We start from the raw sequence: 19,094 nt of genomic DNA on the forward strand, positions 1-19,094 counted from the left end.
AACCGTGCCGTGTTGCCGATGGCAGCGTGGAATCATCATCAGTGTACCCTCGTCCTTTGTCCTGTCTAGTTTGTCTATGTTCCTGTTTTGTGTTTATTAGTTATTAAACCCTATTTATTTGAAGCTATCTTGTATCTGGGGTTTTAATATAAAAAATGATGTTTCTTTACTCTGATTTTATAGAACTTATTTATTCTTACATGATTATGCTGCAGTCAGTCAAGAGAAAGACAGACAAAAATTGAAGTAAACCCATGATGCAGCTAGTTTCCAGTTAGTGTACTCCAAGGTAGCCATAATGCACTGGTGATATATTGGATGTTTGATCTGAATGGCTCATGGCAGACGTTCCTTCAACTTTTGACATTAATGAACATACACACAGACATACACAGACACACACACTCTTTCACAGCATGAAGGAGTTTCACAAAGTCATAAAGACCCACTAATGTTCCTCAGACACACAGCACACTGGAGGAGCGGCGAGACCCACGCTGCGAAATCACATCATCGTCATCCTAATGTTTCCCAGACAGAAAGAGAGACAGATGAAGAGGGATAGAAAAGAAAGAATGAAATGAACGAGAGAACACGAGCCGAGATATGACTTGAAAGATACGTTGTGTCTGAAATTGTACACTGACTCACTAATTCACTATTTATTATAGAGATTCCACAGAGGACAGGCACAAGACAGACTCAGAAATACAATGGTATTTTTTATTGTGTCACAAAGATTTGTCGTTTTGTCACAAATATTTTTCTGCATCATCTCCATTTTATCTTCTCTCTCTCATTTTGTGTTACCGCACTTAATGAGTGTGTCTAGTAAAAAAAAATAACTTTTTCTAATATAAAAATATCATTTTAGAAAAAACATTTTAATATTTTAAATATAATTTAATCTAAAATTTTTTTGTTGTAAGAGTGATCGGATTTTTGCATAGATTAGAAATGTTTAAGCAAAATTAAAAAAGAATTAATGAATATAATCAAAATCACTCTACATTGTTAAAACTTTATTTTTTAATGAATTCTTACTCTAAATGTATAAAAATGAAATACAAAATGTAAGTAGCTCTGGATAAGGGCGTCTGCTAAAATGCTGTAAATGTATGTGTGTAAATTGTGAGTATATGTGTGTGTGTAAATAGTGAGTATATGTGTGTGTGTAAATAGTGAGTTTATGTGTGTATGTAAATAGTGAGTTTATGCGTGTGTGTAAATAGTGAGTTTATGTGTGTGTGTAAATAGTGAGTTTATGTGTGTGTAAATAGTGAGTTTATGCATGTAGATGCATGTGTGTCAATGGTGTAGATGTGTGCCTGTGTGTAAATAGTGTTGTTCCTACAATTATCCAAGCAAAGCATAAGGATGCTCTGCAAAAAAATGAGAAAGTAAAAATCAAATTAAAAATGTTAAAAATAGCTAGAATAGAAATAGATAATGAATTAAAATAAATAGAATCATGGAGACAAAATACACACAGAAAAGCTATATATATATATATATATATATATATATATATATATATATATATATATATATATATACATACACACACACACACACACTCACTGGCCACTTATTAGGTACACCTGTCCAACTGCTTGTTAACGCAGATTTCTAATCAGCCAATCACATGGCAGCAACTCAATGCATTTAGGCATGTAGACATGGTCAAGACGATCTGCTGCAGTTCAAACCGAGCGTCACAATGGGGAAGAAAGGTGATTTAAGTGACTCTGAACGTGGCATGGTTGTTGGTGCCAGACGGGCTGGTCGGAGTATTTCAGAAACTGCCGATCTAATGGGATTTTCACGCACAACCATCTCTAGGGTTTACAGAGAATGGTCCGAAAAAGAGAAAATATCCAGTGAGGGCAGTTCTGTGGGCACAAATGCCTTGTTGATGCCAGAGGTCAGAGGAGAATGGCCAGACTGGTTCGAGCTGATAGAAAGGCAACAGTAACTCAAATAACCACTCGTTACAACCGAAGTATGCAGAAGAGCATCTCTGAACGCACAACACGTCAAACCTTGAGGCGGATGGGCTACAGCAGCAGAAGACCACACCGGTACTAGTAAGGTGTACCTAATAAAGTGGCCGGTGAGTATATATATATATATATATATATATATATATATATATATATATATATATATATATATATATATATATATATACATATATATATATATATATATATATATATATATATATATATATATATGTACAGTATATTTGTGAATGTGGATGTTTTTGTTAGATTGCACTGTTTGATTTGCTGAGTTTCTTGTACAGTCTGTATCTTCTCTCCCTGTGTTCTTCTGTAAGGTTAAAGCTCTTTACATGTTGTTTCTCAGGAAGTGCTGATGCTGACAGTCTGATCAGACTTGTGCAGTTTATTGTCATGAAATTTCTGAGCAGATACTCTGGTGATTTGTTGCTTGTTTCTTCGATTTGCTTGAGAATTTGATTACGCCTCATAGCCCTGGTCTGTAAATCCGACACTGATTCTCTGAATGGATTTCTGTGGAAGTTGGTATCTTCTGAGGAACAGGTAGAACCCAAACGTATGTTAGCGAATTTTAAACCTGATGCTTTGACTATCCTGAAGTAAATATTTGTTCTGTCAAGATTTCAGAACATGCGATATTCCATAAATAAATAAATACAGCAGCACAGTCGGGACTGAAGTAAAATATATATTTATTTTTCTACTTTTATACGGCTAACATCAGCATGCTGTGCAACACAACCATCAGGATGAAAACATTGCACGCAAAGCCTCCCAGATACAAAGTAAGCACAGTGGTTAGTAGTTTCATCACGTGAAACGCTGACAAAAATATTTTTCTTTCCCCGGATGCTGCCTGAGTCGCCTGGGTCTCATTTGTTTAATGTAATAGCTTTCTAGCCGTCTGCTAAAAAGCGAAGCTGGAAGCAACTTTCATTGATGAGAAATCTTTTTTTCCCTTCAAGTCTCCGGCAGCATGTGAATTTTTTTCATGTTTAATGGTAGGCGAGATGTGTGTGTGTGAGTGTGTGTGTGTATGAGAGAGAGAGAGAGAGAGAGAGAGAGAGAGAGATTAAGGTTAGAGGAAGCTGAAAGGCAGAATGATGGAGCGAGGGACGGCAGATAGCGAGATGAAGAAGAGAGAGAGAAAGGGTTATAAGAAGTTTAGAGGAAGGGAAGAAGCAGAGTGAGTGAATGAGAGAGTGGGAAAGAGATGGAGAGATGTTTGTGTTGGTAATGTGGCTATCTGTCACTTCAGGCCGGGTGTTTGCTTAGCGTTTAGCCTCACGCTGTGGCGTCGTTAGAGAGATTGTGCGAAAGAGAAAACTTCTCATTCACCTTGTGTGTCCTGTGCTCTCTTATCCCATTCTTTTTGTCATCCCTTTCTACCTCTCTCTCTCTCTTTCACATCCCTTACTCTATTTGAATCGATGGTGTTAATATTTAAACACGCTCCTCGCCTTCTTTAGCGGCGGTTTTGCTAAAAGTGCCGAGTGCTGAATTACTTCTCTGTAAGTGCGACTCTCCATTATTCTCTCCTGATGTCATACAGTCTCTCTCTCTCTCTCTCTCTCACACACACACACACACACACAGGCAGTAAAGTGAAGATATGTAGATGAACAGGTTCAAACGCTCAAAAGTTTGAATGGGCCACTGAGCCAAAAAGGAAAGTGGAGAGGAAAGAAATAAAAAGACACATAAAGGAGAAAATGAAGGAAAAGAGTGATAGTGGGGATCTAATAGTGGTGAACAGAGGCAAAGAAAAAGATAATAAATAAACAACTTCAAAAAAAAGGAAAGTAAAAAAGTAGAGATAAAAATGGACAAATAGAGAAGAGAAATAGAAGATGAGAACGAAATAAAGACAGAATAGCAGAGAAAAGGAAAGATAAAGAGAGCGGAGGAAGCTAAAGAAAGAAAGGAGGAGAGAAAAAATTTAAAATTAATTGAGGAAGAGGAAATAATGGCAAGGGTTATATACGAGATAATAAGGAGAAAGGGAAAAAAATTAGAGGAGGTGCGGAGAGGAAAAAAGGCTGGAGAAAGAAAAGATAGAGAGGAGATAAGAGGAAAAAGGCTGATGAAAGAGAGAATCAAACACAAGAAAGGAGGGTTGGAGGAGGAAGAAAAAGAAGAAATGATTGTTGAAAGAGTGCATTGAGAGAAAAGTAGAAATAGAAAGAGAGATAAAGAGAGAGATTAGAACAAAGGATGAAGAGAAGAGGAGTGAAATTAATTAGAATGAAAAACGCAAAAAAAAAAGGAGAGCGAGAAAGGAAGAAGAAGAAGAATGGAAGACAAAACCCAAGAAGAAAGGAATGGATGAAGAAGTGTGGAGAGGAAAAAGGACGAGAAAGAAGGACAAGGGAAGAATGGAAGATGAAGAGAGGAGTGGAGAAAGGATGGATAGAGATGAGGAGAAAAGAGAAGAGAAGCAAGCTTTAGATCTAACAACAAGCAACCACGCACACACACACGCACACACACATACACATGCACATACGCACACACACGCACACACACAGTGTTGAAGTGGCCAGCAGACCTCTGAAACTCCCAAACACCGATCTGCTCCTCGTCCTCGTTTTCCCACTGTGCATCTTCCTGGCACTCATTTTCTATCCCTCGCTCTTTTTCTCTCCCTGAGCAATACCCTGCTGCTGATCAGACCTTCACAGATGGTGTGTTTCTCTCCATTCTCACGCTCCACACGAGCTCCTGTCTACACTCACTGCGTCTCAAGTCACACTTCTGCACGGTTCGAGCTCACATAGAGTCCCGGATAACAGACAGAACTAGAACGGCTACGATAGAAAGTTCACCTGCTACTAATCCTGATGGCTACCAAGCTAGCATTAGCATTACAGCAAGGAGCTGATATAAGTTATATAAGTGAAAAGATATAAAGATATAAGTGAAATAGAAACTGACACGATTTGTCAGAAAGTTTAGTTAGCAGTCGATGCAAAGTGTAAACACAGTGTAATTTTAGTCATAAGGATTATTTTTCCAGATATTTACCAACACATCTGAGGTAAATGTTTTTTAAATATATGTTTATACTTGGTTTTCATTACCGCTATGCTAATACCAAGTCTATACAACTATACGCTAACTAGCAGAGGTTAAACAGTAATATTAGCTTATTAAACAGTAATATTGTACTTAATATTAGCTTAATAGTAGTAATTACATTGTACTAGTATTTTCTTACTAGTTTACTAACACATCTGAGGTAAATGTTTATATTCCCACTATTTATCTTTTAGTTTAATTGTCATTGAGCATTTCTTTTTGTCTCAGTAACAGATTAGTGTCCATATTCTGCCTAGCTAACCGTTTCTTTTAAGTGTAAAGAGTTTTTTCTTAGTATCTACTCTTTAGTTTAGCATTGATCACATCTGAAGTAAGTGCTAATATCCTCTTATCTTCTTTCTGTTGTTTCTACATTTTTACTTTTTCTGTTATAAAATAAGGAACAGTTATGTGACAGCTAGCTTAATTATCATTTACATCACAGGACTCTTTCCTAACACATCTGAAGTAAATATTGCGATTCCTAATGATTTTATCTTGTTTCCATTATCACTATGCTATTGCCAATGACTTTAAAACTATACGCTAACTAGCTAAGCAGTAATGCTAACTGTACTTTGTATTTCTGTACTAATTTATGCTTGCATTATCACTCGTCCTTTACTTTTTCCTGTATAACAGGCTAATGGCCATGCTCTTCGTAGCTGAACAATCATTTTGAGTGTAAAAAATAAAATAAAATATTGATATTTGTAGTGTTTTAATTTCACTTGCCCACAATAAAAGACTTATCAGTTACTTAATAACTAGCTTAACTGTAATTTAGGTCATATCAATAAACACACCAGAGGTAAATGTTCATCTTTCCAATGATTCTGTGTTGCTTTAACTATTACTTGACACAGACATGCTAATTAAAAGATCTTCAAAAAATAGTTTGTTGTAGTTGAAGGTTTTTTTTTTTTTATTTTTTGCCAATACACTGCAGGTAAATGTTGATATTCCCAAACTTTTTGTCTTGATTAGTGTCTTAGCAATTTACCAAAACATCTAAGGTCAAAGGTGATATTTCTGTGTGAAGTTTCTGTCTTGTGTTTGTTGCCATAATGCTTTTACATTGTAGATAAAAAAAATACTTAGCAACCATGTGCTACCTAACTGTGCATTAGTTTTAGTTTATGGTTTTCTTTTAAGTAATCCAACAATTTTGAGGTAAATGTTGTTATTCACAGTGTTTTTCGCTTGTTTCCATAGCCACTGAAAGATTACATTTTGTCTGTATAACAAATTAGCGTTCATGTGCCACGTAGTTGAAAGCATTTTAACTTTACTGAGTATTTTATTAGTAATTTCTCAACATAACTGAGGTAAATGTTGATGTTTCCAATGTATTTGTCTTGCTTCCATCATCACTGGGTCTTTTTTCCCCCCTGTATAACAGATTAGCAGCCATGCGCTCGCTAGTGAACATTTTATGTGTACTGAGTATTTTGTTAATAATTTACCAACTCATCTGAGGTATAAGTCGATATTGCTGATGAATCTGTTTTCCACTCTCACTGAGTTTTAACTTAATGTGCCAGCTAGCTGAAGTGTTAACCAAAGACTTTAGCTATCTCATGCCCATTGTCCTTGTTTCCTAGTTTCCTAGAAACTACGTTCTCGGAACTGCTATTACTTGAATGATGAGTGTATTATGCGTTTTCCTCCCAGTGTTGAATAGGAAGCACATGGGAAGTGGTTTTGATGCTCCATTTCCCTCAGAGTTGTTTATATTGCTCATCGCTGAGATCAGCATAAATAAGATGGATTGGAGGTTTATTCTAAAATAAATGTTACAGCGATGTTGCTATAAAATTTTAAGATACGGTCTGAGTCGGTGGGACAGAGTTCTGCCACAACGGGATGGTTTAGTGTTAGCCTGCTAAGCGCTTTATGGAATAATTAATGGTGTATTAATGCCAGCTGGTTTCCATTAGTGAGTGCATGAGCTCAGACTCGTCTGTCTCCTGTAATGCAATATACAGAGACAGAGGGACCAAAAGTCTGAGTCCAACTACCAAGAACTGTTATTTTATTTCATCATGTATTGAAAAGTAATTCAATGATAATTCTCAAACAAGACTTGGCTGAGAGTTACAAGGAAGATAAGATTTAAAGCTAAAAGGAGTCCATATCAGGTGTTAGTTGTTAAGGAAACATAATAATAATTAACATTATAAGCTATATTGTCATAACAATAAAATAAAATAAAATAAACAAGTCGTATAGTGTGTGGAGACGAGAAGACTCAGACAGGATTGGATCTGTCCCTGTTTTGAATAAAGGCCTCTTGAATAATAAGGAGCGACTGAGGAAAATGTAAAATATATCATAAAATGAAAACAGGTTTCAATAATGGACTCGGATTTTTTTGGACCCGAGTGTCTGTATGTAATCAGACACCATGTGTGATTTCCAAAAAACGCCTCTGAAAAATTACACGCTGGAGAGTCAGGCATTTTTCTCTGAATCCCGGTCTGGGTCAAACCACCGGGCTGGGGTACACATTTAGCAGGAAGTGTGGGTGTGTGTCTGCATTAACGCCATCCAATATAATTCACAAAGCCTCACATGACCTGCTGCTAAGTGTTAAGTCTCGGTTTTTATTTTATGTTGTGTGGGAGAGTAACGAGTTCTGGGCTGAACGGCACTGTTTATTTAACAAGCTAGCAAGCTAGATATTTCTCTCTCTCTCTCTCTCTCACACACACACACACACACACACACACGTTATGTACAGAGTTCTGGTACAAAAGTTGAGTAAACTATACCTGTTGATTTTTATTTGTTTATTTATGTATTTGTGATGTTATAGTATATCCATTCGAGTCCATATTTAGGATTTTCATTTCATTAGACCTCAACACAGAAAAGTAATCACATCGGGTTAGACTCTGTCTGTAATCACACAGTACACACTACAGTCACACACTACACACTATACACACTACAGACTACAGTCACACACTAGACACTCTACACACTACAGTCTACAGTTACACACTACACACTATACACACTACAGTCACACACTACACACTATACACAGTACAGTCACACACTACACACTATACACACTACAGTCTACAGTCACACACTACACACTATACACACTACAGTCACACACTACACACTATACACACTACAGTCACACACTACACACTATACACACTACAGTCTACAGTCACACACCACACACTATACACACTACAGTCACACACTACACACTATACACACTACAGACTACAGTCATACACTACACACTACAGTCATACACTACACACTACAGTCATACACTACACACTATACACACTACGGTCACACACTATACACACTACACACTACAGCCACACACAACACACTATACACACTACAGTCACACACTACACACTATACACACTACAGTCACACACTACACACTATACACACTACAGACTACAGTCATACACTACACACTACAGTCATACACTACACACTACAGTCATACACTACACACTACAGTCATACACTACACACTATACACACTACAGTCACACACTGCACACTATACACACCTTAGTCACACACTACACACTATACACACTACAGTCACACACTACACACTATACACACTACAGACTACAGTCATACACTACACACTACAGTCATACACTACACACTATACACATTATACACTACAGTCACCCAATACACACTACAGTCATACACTACACACTATACACACTATACTCACTACAGTCATACACTACACACTATAATCACACACTACACACTACAGTCACACTACACACAATTTTGTAGGAAAAACTACATGTAAAACATTTAATACAAATAAAAATAATAGGAACTTGAAAATAGAAACAAAATCTTGATGCAGAAGAAAACAAAGACTAATTTAAAGAATCATTATTTAAATCATAATTAGGAAATAATAATATAAATTGAAATTGGAACTAATAAAAAAAGACAATAATAAGAAACACTTGTAACTAAATGTCATTAAAATGCACAACTAAAGAATAGTGTAAGAATTAAAGTCTCAATACATTTGTACTGTTTTAAATAAATTTTATATCTTTTTCTTCAGACGTTTGCTGTAACATTTGTTTTCTCTCTCTCTCTCTCTCTCTCTCTCTCTCTCTCTCTCTCTCTCTCTCTCTCTCTCTCTCTTTGTGCAGGTAAAGGGGGTGTGTACAGTCAGGAGAATAACACTATAGACACAGGTGAGGTGGATGTGGGGAGACGGGCGGTGCAGGACGTTCCTCCTGGAATGTTTTGGCGTTCTCAGCTTTTCATCGATCAGCCACAATCACTCAAGTTCAACATTTCGCTGCAGAGAGATGCACTCGTCGGAGTGTATGGACGCAAGGGCCTGCCACCGTCACACACTCAGGTAACACACACCCACATGCACACACAATCAGAGGAACCACATCCAGTAATACATAGACATCCATAACAAATAAGTAATCAATTAACATACATGCTGTGGGGTTTTGTCAATAAACGACTCAGCGTTAGCCTCACAAAGCTAACATGTGTTAATTCTAGTGTTAAGGCGCTGAACCCCTTTTCCAAGTCCTGCGTAGTTTGCCTAGTAAAATCCTTTAAAAGTATGTAAAAGTAAGTGGGCAGGCCACGTAGTGAGTATAGATATTTGTGTAACTCGATAATCATCAGGTGTCTTAGACGGAGGACTGTCGATCTTATGTACTCAACGTCATACAGTCAGAAAAAAACGTCATACAGTCATACACTACACACTACAGTCATACACTACACACTATACACATTATACACTACAGTCACCCAATACACAATACAGTCAGGAATACAATACACACTACAGTCAGGAATACCCACTTTCCATTTCTTATGCCGTTCTGCTATAAGACTGTTAGCTTATACGAGTTGGCATGTACACAGCAACTTACACACTTGTTGATGTTTATTTTATGTTGTTTGTTTGTTTATTCTTGTGGTTTTGTTTACCTCGAAGCTCAGGAGAAGACAAGGAGTTGTCTTGGGGAAGGGAAAGGAACTAATGCTAATACTAATCAATGCTATCAAGATAACTGAAGTTGTCCTTGGTAACTTTAGCTACTTTAGTAAATGGAGTCCACGCTGTGTGACTAGCGCTGGCGTGTCTCTGACTTCAGCGACGTGCAGGCGAGCTGTCACGCCACGAGCAGCCTGTTAATCGAGGTAATTGTCAGCTGAAAGCTCCGTAATGGAAGTCAATACCCAGAGACGCCCCGGTGCCGCTCGGTCCCTTTAGTTGCCACAGATGAATCGATATGTTTCTTTAAGGCTGTACAGAAGGACGGAATGAAGGGATATTGACGGATGAACGGATAAGAGATGGGAGTTAAGTCTGCAGACTCCTCCGCAGGTCGAAACGGCGTCTTTTCTCTTGCTCGTCTCCGTCTGTTTGCTTCCGTCTCGTTTTCTTTTCTTTTTTTAAGATAAGAAAAATGTGTTGTGTGAAATGAGAAAGACGAAGAAACTCGGCTAAATCTGTGGCCAATATTCTGTTTCTCCTTCTCTCTTTGTGTCTCTGTCTGTCTGTTTGTCTCTCTCTCTTTCTTCCTCTCTCTCTGTTTTGCCTTCTCTTCCATTCTCTGTCTCATTCTCTTGGCCTGTTCTGTCTCTCTCTCTGTCTCTCTTGCTTTGTCTATCTCTATCTGTTGTTTTCTCTCTCTCTCTCTCTCTTTCTCTCTCTTGGTCTGTCTATCTCTATTTGTTGTTTCTCTCTCTTTCTCTCTTTCTCTCTCTCTCTCTCTCTCTCTCTCTCTCTCTCTCTCTCTCTCTCTCTTAGTCTGTCTATCTCTATCTGTTGTTTAGCTCTCTCTCTCTCTCTCTCTCTATCTCTTTATTTATATTCTATTGTCAAAGCTGTGTCTGTCTGTACCTTCTTTCTGTCTGTTTCTCTATCTGTCTATCTATCCCCCCTTTACATACACTTTGTCTGAAGGCAGAAGGAACTGCCTTAACTGAAAAGATTGAAAGCTAGTGAGAAAGCTAACCTAGTGAGTGAGAAAGCTAACTTAGTGAGTGAGAAAGCTAACCTAGTGAGTGAGAAAGCTAACCTAGTGAGTGAGAAAGCTAACTTAATGAGTGAGAAAGCTAACTTAGTGAGTGAGAAAGCTAACTTAGTGAGTGAGAAAGCTAACCTAGTGAGTGAGAAAGCTAACTTAATGAGTGAGAAAGCTAACTTAGTGAGTGAGAAAGCTAACTTACTGAGTGAGAAAGCTAACTTAGTGAGTGAGAAAGCTAACTTAGTGAGTGAGAAAGCTAACTTAGTGAGTGAGAAAGCTAACCTAGTGAGTGAGAAAGCTAACTTAATGAGTGAGAAAGCTAACTTAGTGAGTGAGAAAGCTAACTTAGTGAGTGAGAAAGCTAACCTAGTGAGTGAGAAAGCTAACTTAATGAGTGAGAAAGCTAACTTAGTGAGTGAGAAAGCTAACTTACTGAGTGAGAAAGCTAACTTAGTGAGTGAGAAAGCTAACTTAGTGAGTGAGAAAGCTAACTTAGTGAGTGAGAAAGCCATTCTAGTGAGTGAGAAAACTAATCTGTTGAGTGAGAACGCAAATCCATTGAGTGAGAAAGCTAACTTAGTGAGTGAGAAAGCTAACCTAGTGAGTGAGAAAGCTAACTTAGTGAGTGAGAAAGCCATTCTAGTGAGTGAGAAAACTAATCTGTTGAGTGAGAACGCAAATCCATTGAGTGAGAAAGCTAACCTAGCATACTGTCATATATAATCACTTTCATCCTCAGGGCCGAAAGGGGCATGGCCTAAAGTTTGAAGGCAAAGAATGCATTCATTTTAATATTAAATTATTAAAAAAAAAAGAAGCCTCTGGCTAATTAGCTACATCTGAACAAAAAGAAACAGTTTGGTTATTTAATTGTTAATGCGATGTCCTGTGTTTAATAGTACAAATAGCATTAGCATGTGTGTTAGCTTTTCATTGTGACATAATATTTAATTGAGAACGATCGTTATTTTAGGGAAGTTTAGGAAAGTCTGAGGAACATCTGAGTGATGCTCAGGTTTATGACAGGTGTGTGTTTGTTGCTGTATGTTTAATTACACACAAATGAAAGGCTAATTTGTTTAATATAGCGAATAGCATGTCAGTGTAATTGAACATGATTGTTAGTATAATAAGTGGATAATTAGCCTTGTGGAAATTCTTCACCTTTGTGTTTGTCAGGTTATATTTAGGATTATGGATTAATTATAGACAGTTTATAGCATCTTGTCTCTGAGTATTCAGTACTGATTGTGTTACCATGTGTGTTAGCTTTCTAGCATTCAAAATCGCTCGCAAAAAATATTGTTTACATCATGTTTGTTTTCCCTGGAAGCGTATAGTCAGTGCTGTAATGCTAGATGCTAACAAGTAGTAGTTTCTGCTTTCTTTGTGTGTATTTAGTGAGTATATTATGCTAATATTGCTGTTTGTGTTGTGTTGTTTGGTATAGTACGACTTCGTGGAGTTGCTCGACGGCAGCCGTTTGATCACGAAGGAGAAAAGAGGCCTGGTGGAAATGGAGGGATCTCTAAGGAGAGCGAGATCCGTGAACGTCCACGAGGCAGAGTTCATCCGCTTCTTCGACTCAGGAATCTGGCACATGGCTTTCTACAACGATGGCAAAAACACAGAACAAGTTTCCTACAACACCATCATCATAGGTTAGCTCTACGTTTTCACTTATTTATTCTGTTTACTTCAGCTAACCTCAGCGTATTGTTCATGACTTAGCCATGCTACAGTATGCCTCACGGCTTCAGACTGTTTCTTTAGACTCTATAACTATAAACGTTTGTGTTTAAAATTCCCAAAATGTCTTCTATGTCTCAGTGATGATCAATTGCAACAATCCCGAGGGAAACAAAGCTCCAGAAATGTCGTCTTACATCTTATTTTTCGTGTTTATTAGAGAAACTGGCTAATTAGCATTGGGGATTATGTGTCAGTCAGTTAGCTTTGTTATTTTGACATGAGAAATGAGAAAAACAAAGCCTGCTAGCTTGCGTTTTAAATTTAAATTCATGGCTGAGTTAAGTAAAAAAAAAAACACAAAGATTGTAGTAATGAAATTCTGTTATAATTTACTGCCTGCTAATGGGGCTAATAATAAAGTAAAACTAGCATCTACTATTCTGTACTGTGCAGTAACTTCTGTGTGCTTTCTATAATGGATAGTAATAAGAGGAATCTTGTTAGATTTGGTTATCATTTAGTGATAAACAGATGTAATTATTAATATTCTAATTAATAATTTAATTAACACTGGCTAGTAAAAATGTAACGCTAATAATGAAGGAATGCTTGCTTTAAAATACCACAATCATCAATCTATTTTTAATAAAAAAATCTGTTATATATCTTTCTGCAGTTCTCTCATAAAACAATACAGTAACATGCCTTACAATGAAGCTAGGAGTTAGCTTAAAGAACAAGTGTTTGGTTTTCTGCCTTTCAAACATAAATAACAAAATATTGGTTTGTGTGTTTTCCAATAATGGATAGTAATAAAAGAATACTAGGTGTTAGCCATGTGCTGCTAACTCTGGCTAGCATTTATGGCCTGAGGAGGCTTTTAAAACACCACAATCTGTTGTGTTATTGAGAACTTTTATGGATTTGGTTTATTGTCATACTCTTGGTGTGTGTGTGTGTGTGTGTGTGTGCGCACAGGTGTGTGTGTAATGCTCATCAGAGCTTTATTGATCACCGACTTAAATGCTTGGCAGGCTGCAGCAGGCTTCAAAGCGCTGGTGACCCACAGGCCTTTTCATATGCACCCCCACACCTTTGTTTCTCTCTCTCCCTCACTCTCTTTCTCTCTCTTCTCTCTGTCTGTCTTTCGTATGGAGTAATTTCCTTCGATTCGATCACCAGTCCCGACATAGAGGGAAATTAGCAGCGGGACTATAGCACCCGGACTGCTGCTCTGCGTGTAATAAGTTAACCTTTTGGAAATGAAAATTGATTGTGTGTGTGTGTGCATGTGTGTGTGTGCGTATGTTGAAATAGAGAAAGAGAGATCCCGAGAGAGAGAGAGGGTAATAACACGGTAATAACCAAGGAAGACAAGCAGGGCGGTTCACTTCATTACATTGTCACTCTGGCCTCTCCAGGACAAACCCCTTTTCTCCACCACTTAATGAAAATATCGACAGCCTGTGTCATAACTTCCCCTCGTTGCCTCAGCGATGGAGTGAGACGACGTACAAACAAGTGTGTGTAAATTTGCACGTTGTAGAGTGTCAATACCTGAGCCTGTTCACAATAGTGTTGCTTTAAGTGGGATCAGATACTCAGCTTGATAAACTGTTCAGAAGGCCACTTGGAAATACGCACACTGAGCGAAAGCTAGCAAGTTTTAGATGCTTATAATTAAGCTATTAAATCATTTACACATAAAATGTAATTGATTAGAAACAAGACAGACTCATTGTGAATAACAGTATACAGTATATAGAATCCGAATATATGTGTGGGTAATTTTCTATATAATTAGTTAGCATTAACTCGTGCTAGCTGTTAAATATTTTTGTAAAAGTACAATGACAGTGATAATAAACAAATCTGTCCAGAATATAAACGTTTAAATGACATGAAATTGGAAATACGTGATAGAACTAAAATTATGATTTGTTACCTAGCACATAGCTTTCCCATGTTAATTAGCTGTTTGTTCGTTCATAGGGAAAATTAGAGTAAACAGTGGAAGTGTTTCTAAGTGACTAATTAAATGCTTTATACAAATTAAATTAGAATATATCGAGCTGGGACATGTCTTTTATAGATGCTGTGTATACAAAGCAACAGTGGAAATCAGACAAACCCAGTAAGAATATCAACATTTACTTCAGATGCGCTGATAAATTACTACAAGAAGACTCTGTATGACTAAAATAATGATCTAGCTAGCACTTAGCCTGTCTGTGTTATCTAACAATGTGGATGTCTCACAGTGACTGAGCAAATGTATATCTAGAAATACAGTGTAAATGAAAATCTCGAATAAACCACTAAACAATTATTGTGCAGAGAAAAGTAAACATTGTGTAACAATCATGACTACTAAGAGTCTCAAAACAATGTGTCGATTAATGTACACATAACTGTGTGTGTGTGTGTGCGTGTGTGTGTTAGCGTCTGTGAGTGTGTGTTTAACAGGTAATAGCTTATTTGTTACTTTGCTTTTGGGCATTGCTTTGTGTTAGCGTGTGTTTGTCATTTCTGGAGACCACTGAGCCGTGTCTATCATCCCGTAGGCTGTGTGTATGTGTGAGTGTGTGTGTGCGCGTGTGTGCTTTACTTTGTGCGTTAATTGGTAGTAATAGCTCTGTGATTGGTTCATTAAAGCAGCGCCAGCTTCGTCTGCATCACACATCTGCGACATTTAATTAAAGACCTCACAAACCTCACACACTTCACAAAGCCTGCTTATTCACACACCCTACCTCCTCAATTAACGCATCTCTCTCTTTCTCTCTCTCTCTCTCTCTCTCTCTCTCTCTCTCTCTCTCTCTCTCTCTCTCTCTTTGTGCCTCTCAATTTTTCAACACAGATTCTGTGACTGAGTGTCCACATAATTGTCATGGCAACGGAGATTGTCGTTCAGGAACGTGTCATTGTTTCCCAGGATTCCTTGGGCCTGATTGTTCACGAGGTAACACACACACACACACACACTTACACACACATGTTGTAATTGGTTTTAGATTGTTATTAGATGGAGTGCAGCTGTCTAGCAGAGCGTTCACTGATTGGATGTAATTAGTGAATCAGCTAGCATTGAGATCTGAACACTCCATCCTGTCTCGTAGAAAAATACAATTAATTTTGAAACAATTTAAAACCAAAGAAATATAAAGAACATTTATAGGCACAATGATAGTAAAAATGAGACAAAGGCATCTGGAATTTCAACATTTACCTCAGACATGGCAGAAAATTTGTAATAAAATGCTCAATATAACTAACACTACAATATAATTACATTTAGCATCATCGGCTAAGCCATGAAGTCTGTGTGAAGGTTGATTTAGACAGATGATATTATAGTTCTATTTCAACAAATTCTTTAGTTGCATTAGACTTTCTTTGTTTGTTAGCGTTAGCTGATCAATCACATGATCCTTTGTTCCAGCTGCGTGCCCGGTGTTGTGCAGTGGGAACGGTCAGTACTCCAGGGGGCGCTGTCTGTGCTACAGTGGGTGGAAAGGCACCGAGTGTGACGTCCCCAACAACCAGTGCATCGACATCCACTGTGGTGGCCACGGCATTTGCATCATGGGGGCATGTGTGTGTAACGCCGGATACAAGGGGGAAAACTGCGAGGAAGGTAACGCTACAATTCGATTCAATAAATTCGATTCTGAATCATGATTAAAGCACAAAATGCAAACTTTCTGTCACTTTATTACACATAATCTATTTTCCAAGCTGCAGCACCTGTCTAAGAGAACTGGAACGCACTTGTCTTGTTCCCAATGATTTTTGACGTCAGCCAATAGGATGCAATCAGGGGCGGGGCTTCAGTCAGTGTTGAGGAAATTGATTGTGGTTTGTAGACCACATCCAGAGATCTACGGTCCCGTTCTGTACACTCACCTTCAAACCTACACACCTCCAGCATCTACTCTATAAACAGATTACTATCCAGCTAGCTGGTTAGCATGACCTGAGTTAGCTCTGATGAACTGCTAACCATGGTTTGCTAAAAAGAAAGTAAATTTACTTTATCACACCATCAAATTGTTGATTATTTTCCTGAAACAGCATGCCATGAAATTCTGATTACCTTAAATACATTTTTCTGTTCAATCTCAAGCTGAGAGAATATAAATCACTAGAGGATTAGAGAGCGGCTTGAGCAGTGTGTTCTGTTTAAGCCCTCTTATCGGGTATATATTTGGGGATTGATGTAAAAAAAAAAAAAATCAATCTTCACCCAAAAAACACATCTACACCAACCCAGCAGCGCATACCAATGTGTTCTGTAATGAATGACAAAGATGTCCTTGTGAGAGCGACCTTAGTCTGCTTATTGTGCTGCTTATTGTGCTGTTTTGAGTGTTAGTCCAAATGAGCTGCTCTCCACAACCCTCACAACCTGTGTCACACTCAAGAAAGTCACTAGAAGTCACTGGATAAAGTCATAGACTCATTTGCATATTCATTAAATGTTCATGATCCGTTGCAAAAGGTGTTACATGAAGAAAGAAGAGATTTTGAAAATGCTCTAAGAAGGAGAGAACAAAAAATAGATTAGAAATTCTGTCTTATAATAAAAGGAAGTCATCTTTGATCACGGCTCCACAAACAAACTACTCAGGTCTTTATAAAGTTCTGTCATTCTTATTGAGAGCTCGGCAGTGAAGAGCTGGGAAACAAACACGAAGAATCCAGTTACAGCTGGAATAACTTGGTATTATTACTGTAAACATCACCAAGAGTTTAAATCCAAGAGCAAAGAATTGTGTGGGTGATCAATGGGGCAAATAATTATGATCAGTGATTCAGTCAGGAACAATGGTGATCAGTGATTGGCTGATTGGGAACAATGGTGATCGGTGATTGGCTGATTGGTCATTGGGAACAATGGTGGGTGATTGGTTGACAGGAACAATAGTGATCAGTGATTGGTCACGGTAACAATGGTGATTAGTGGTTGGTTGATAGGAACAATGGTGATTAGTGATTGGTTGTTAGGAGCAATGGTGATTAGTGATTGGTTGTTAGGAGTAATAGTAATTAGTGATTGGTTGTTAGGAGCAATGGTGATTAGTGATTGGTTGTTAGGAGTAATAGTAATTAGTGATTGGTTTTTAGGAGCCATGGTGATTAGTGATTGGCTGATCGGTTGTTAAGAACAATGGTGATCAGGGATTGGTTGTTAGGAGCAATGGTGATTAGTGATTGTTTGTTAGGAGCAATGGTGATTAGTGATTGTTTGTTAGGAGCAATGGTGATTAGTGATTGGTTGTTAGGAGCAATAGTAATTAGTGATTGGTTGTTAGGAACCATGGTGATTAGTGATTGGCTGATCGGTTGTTAGGAACAATGGTGATCAGGGATTGGTTGTTAGGAGCAATGGTGATTAGTGATTGTTTGTTAGGAGCAATGGTGATTAGTGATTGGTTGTTAGGAGCAATGGTGATTAGTATTTGGTTGTTAGGAGCAATGGTGATTAGGGATTGTTTGTTAGGAGCAATGGTGATTAGTATTTGGTTGTTAGGAGCAATGGTGATTAGTGATTGGCTGTCAGGAAAGATTGTGATCATCTGCTGAAACTCTAAATAAAGTCAATACAAGCCTCTTAAAAGTTTCCAAATCTAGTGACAAAATCACCAAGTTGCTTCAGTCAGGTCTCATTTCCTGATGATGAAATTGGGTAAAATCCTTGAGGCTAAGTTCTGCTCCTGAAGTCTGCATTTTCCCTCATGTGAAACGCTTTTAAAATATCAGTTAGGTTGACTAAAGCAAGGGGAAATGAGAGGCAGTGACCACTCAAGGTCAGACGAGCAGGATTAGTGTGTTAGTCGTGGGTTGTATCCAAAAGATAGGTCTCAAGAAGCATGAATTAACATTTCACACCTCCGTTTGACTCCAGGAAATCCCTGGTGATTAGCTGAGGTTAGATGAAGGAAACAGCTTTGAGGACAGTTCCTCTAATTCCTGAAAGCTCCTGAGCGGGAACTCTTTAAACTGACATTTTCGCTGTGTTGGACCTTAGGGTTCAGATTAGGTTGTGTAGCACACAGAGAAGTGCGGTGTTAATACAAACACACACTGTACATTTCTCTTTACATGTACATGTGCTCATGTGCGTGCTAGCTGTGGCCAATTATTAGTTGTTACTAATTATACATTACTGTAAGTAACATCTTGTTCCTGGAACAGTGTTTAGGTTTTAATTAAAACAAACACACACCTGTAATAAACATGCACTCCACATTCTGCC

General features: G+C 37.9%; 1 protein-coding gene across 8 annotated transcripts in view; it reads left to right on the plus strand.

Annotated features, from left to right (window-relative positions):
• Positions 1-19,094, plus strand: part of tenm3 (teneurin transmembrane protein 3) — a 355,350-nt gene that overhangs the window by 239,964 nt on the left and 96,292 nt on the right. For all 8 annotated transcript variants that reach the window (XM_060873214.1, XM_060873217.1, XM_060873218.1 and 5 more), the window contains 4 exons: positions 9,284-9,498; positions 12,594-12,804; positions 15,696-15,797; positions 16,278-16,472. In XM_060873214.1, the coding sequence (XP_060729197.1) occupies positions 9,284-9,498; positions 12,594-12,804; positions 15,696-15,797; positions 16,278-16,472 (723 nt within the window). The remainder of the gene's footprint in view (positions 1-9,283; positions 9,499-12,593; positions 12,805-15,695; positions 15,798-16,277; positions 16,473-19,094) is intronic.

The sequence above is a fragment of the Tachysurus vachellii genome, chromosome 6 (assembly GCF_030014155.1).
Source record: "Tachysurus vachellii isolate PV-2020 chromosome 6, HZAU_Pvac_v1, whole genome shotgun sequence".
Classification (NCBI taxonomy): Eukaryota; Metazoa; Chordata; class Actinopteri; order Siluriformes; family Bagridae; genus Tachysurus; species Tachysurus vachellii.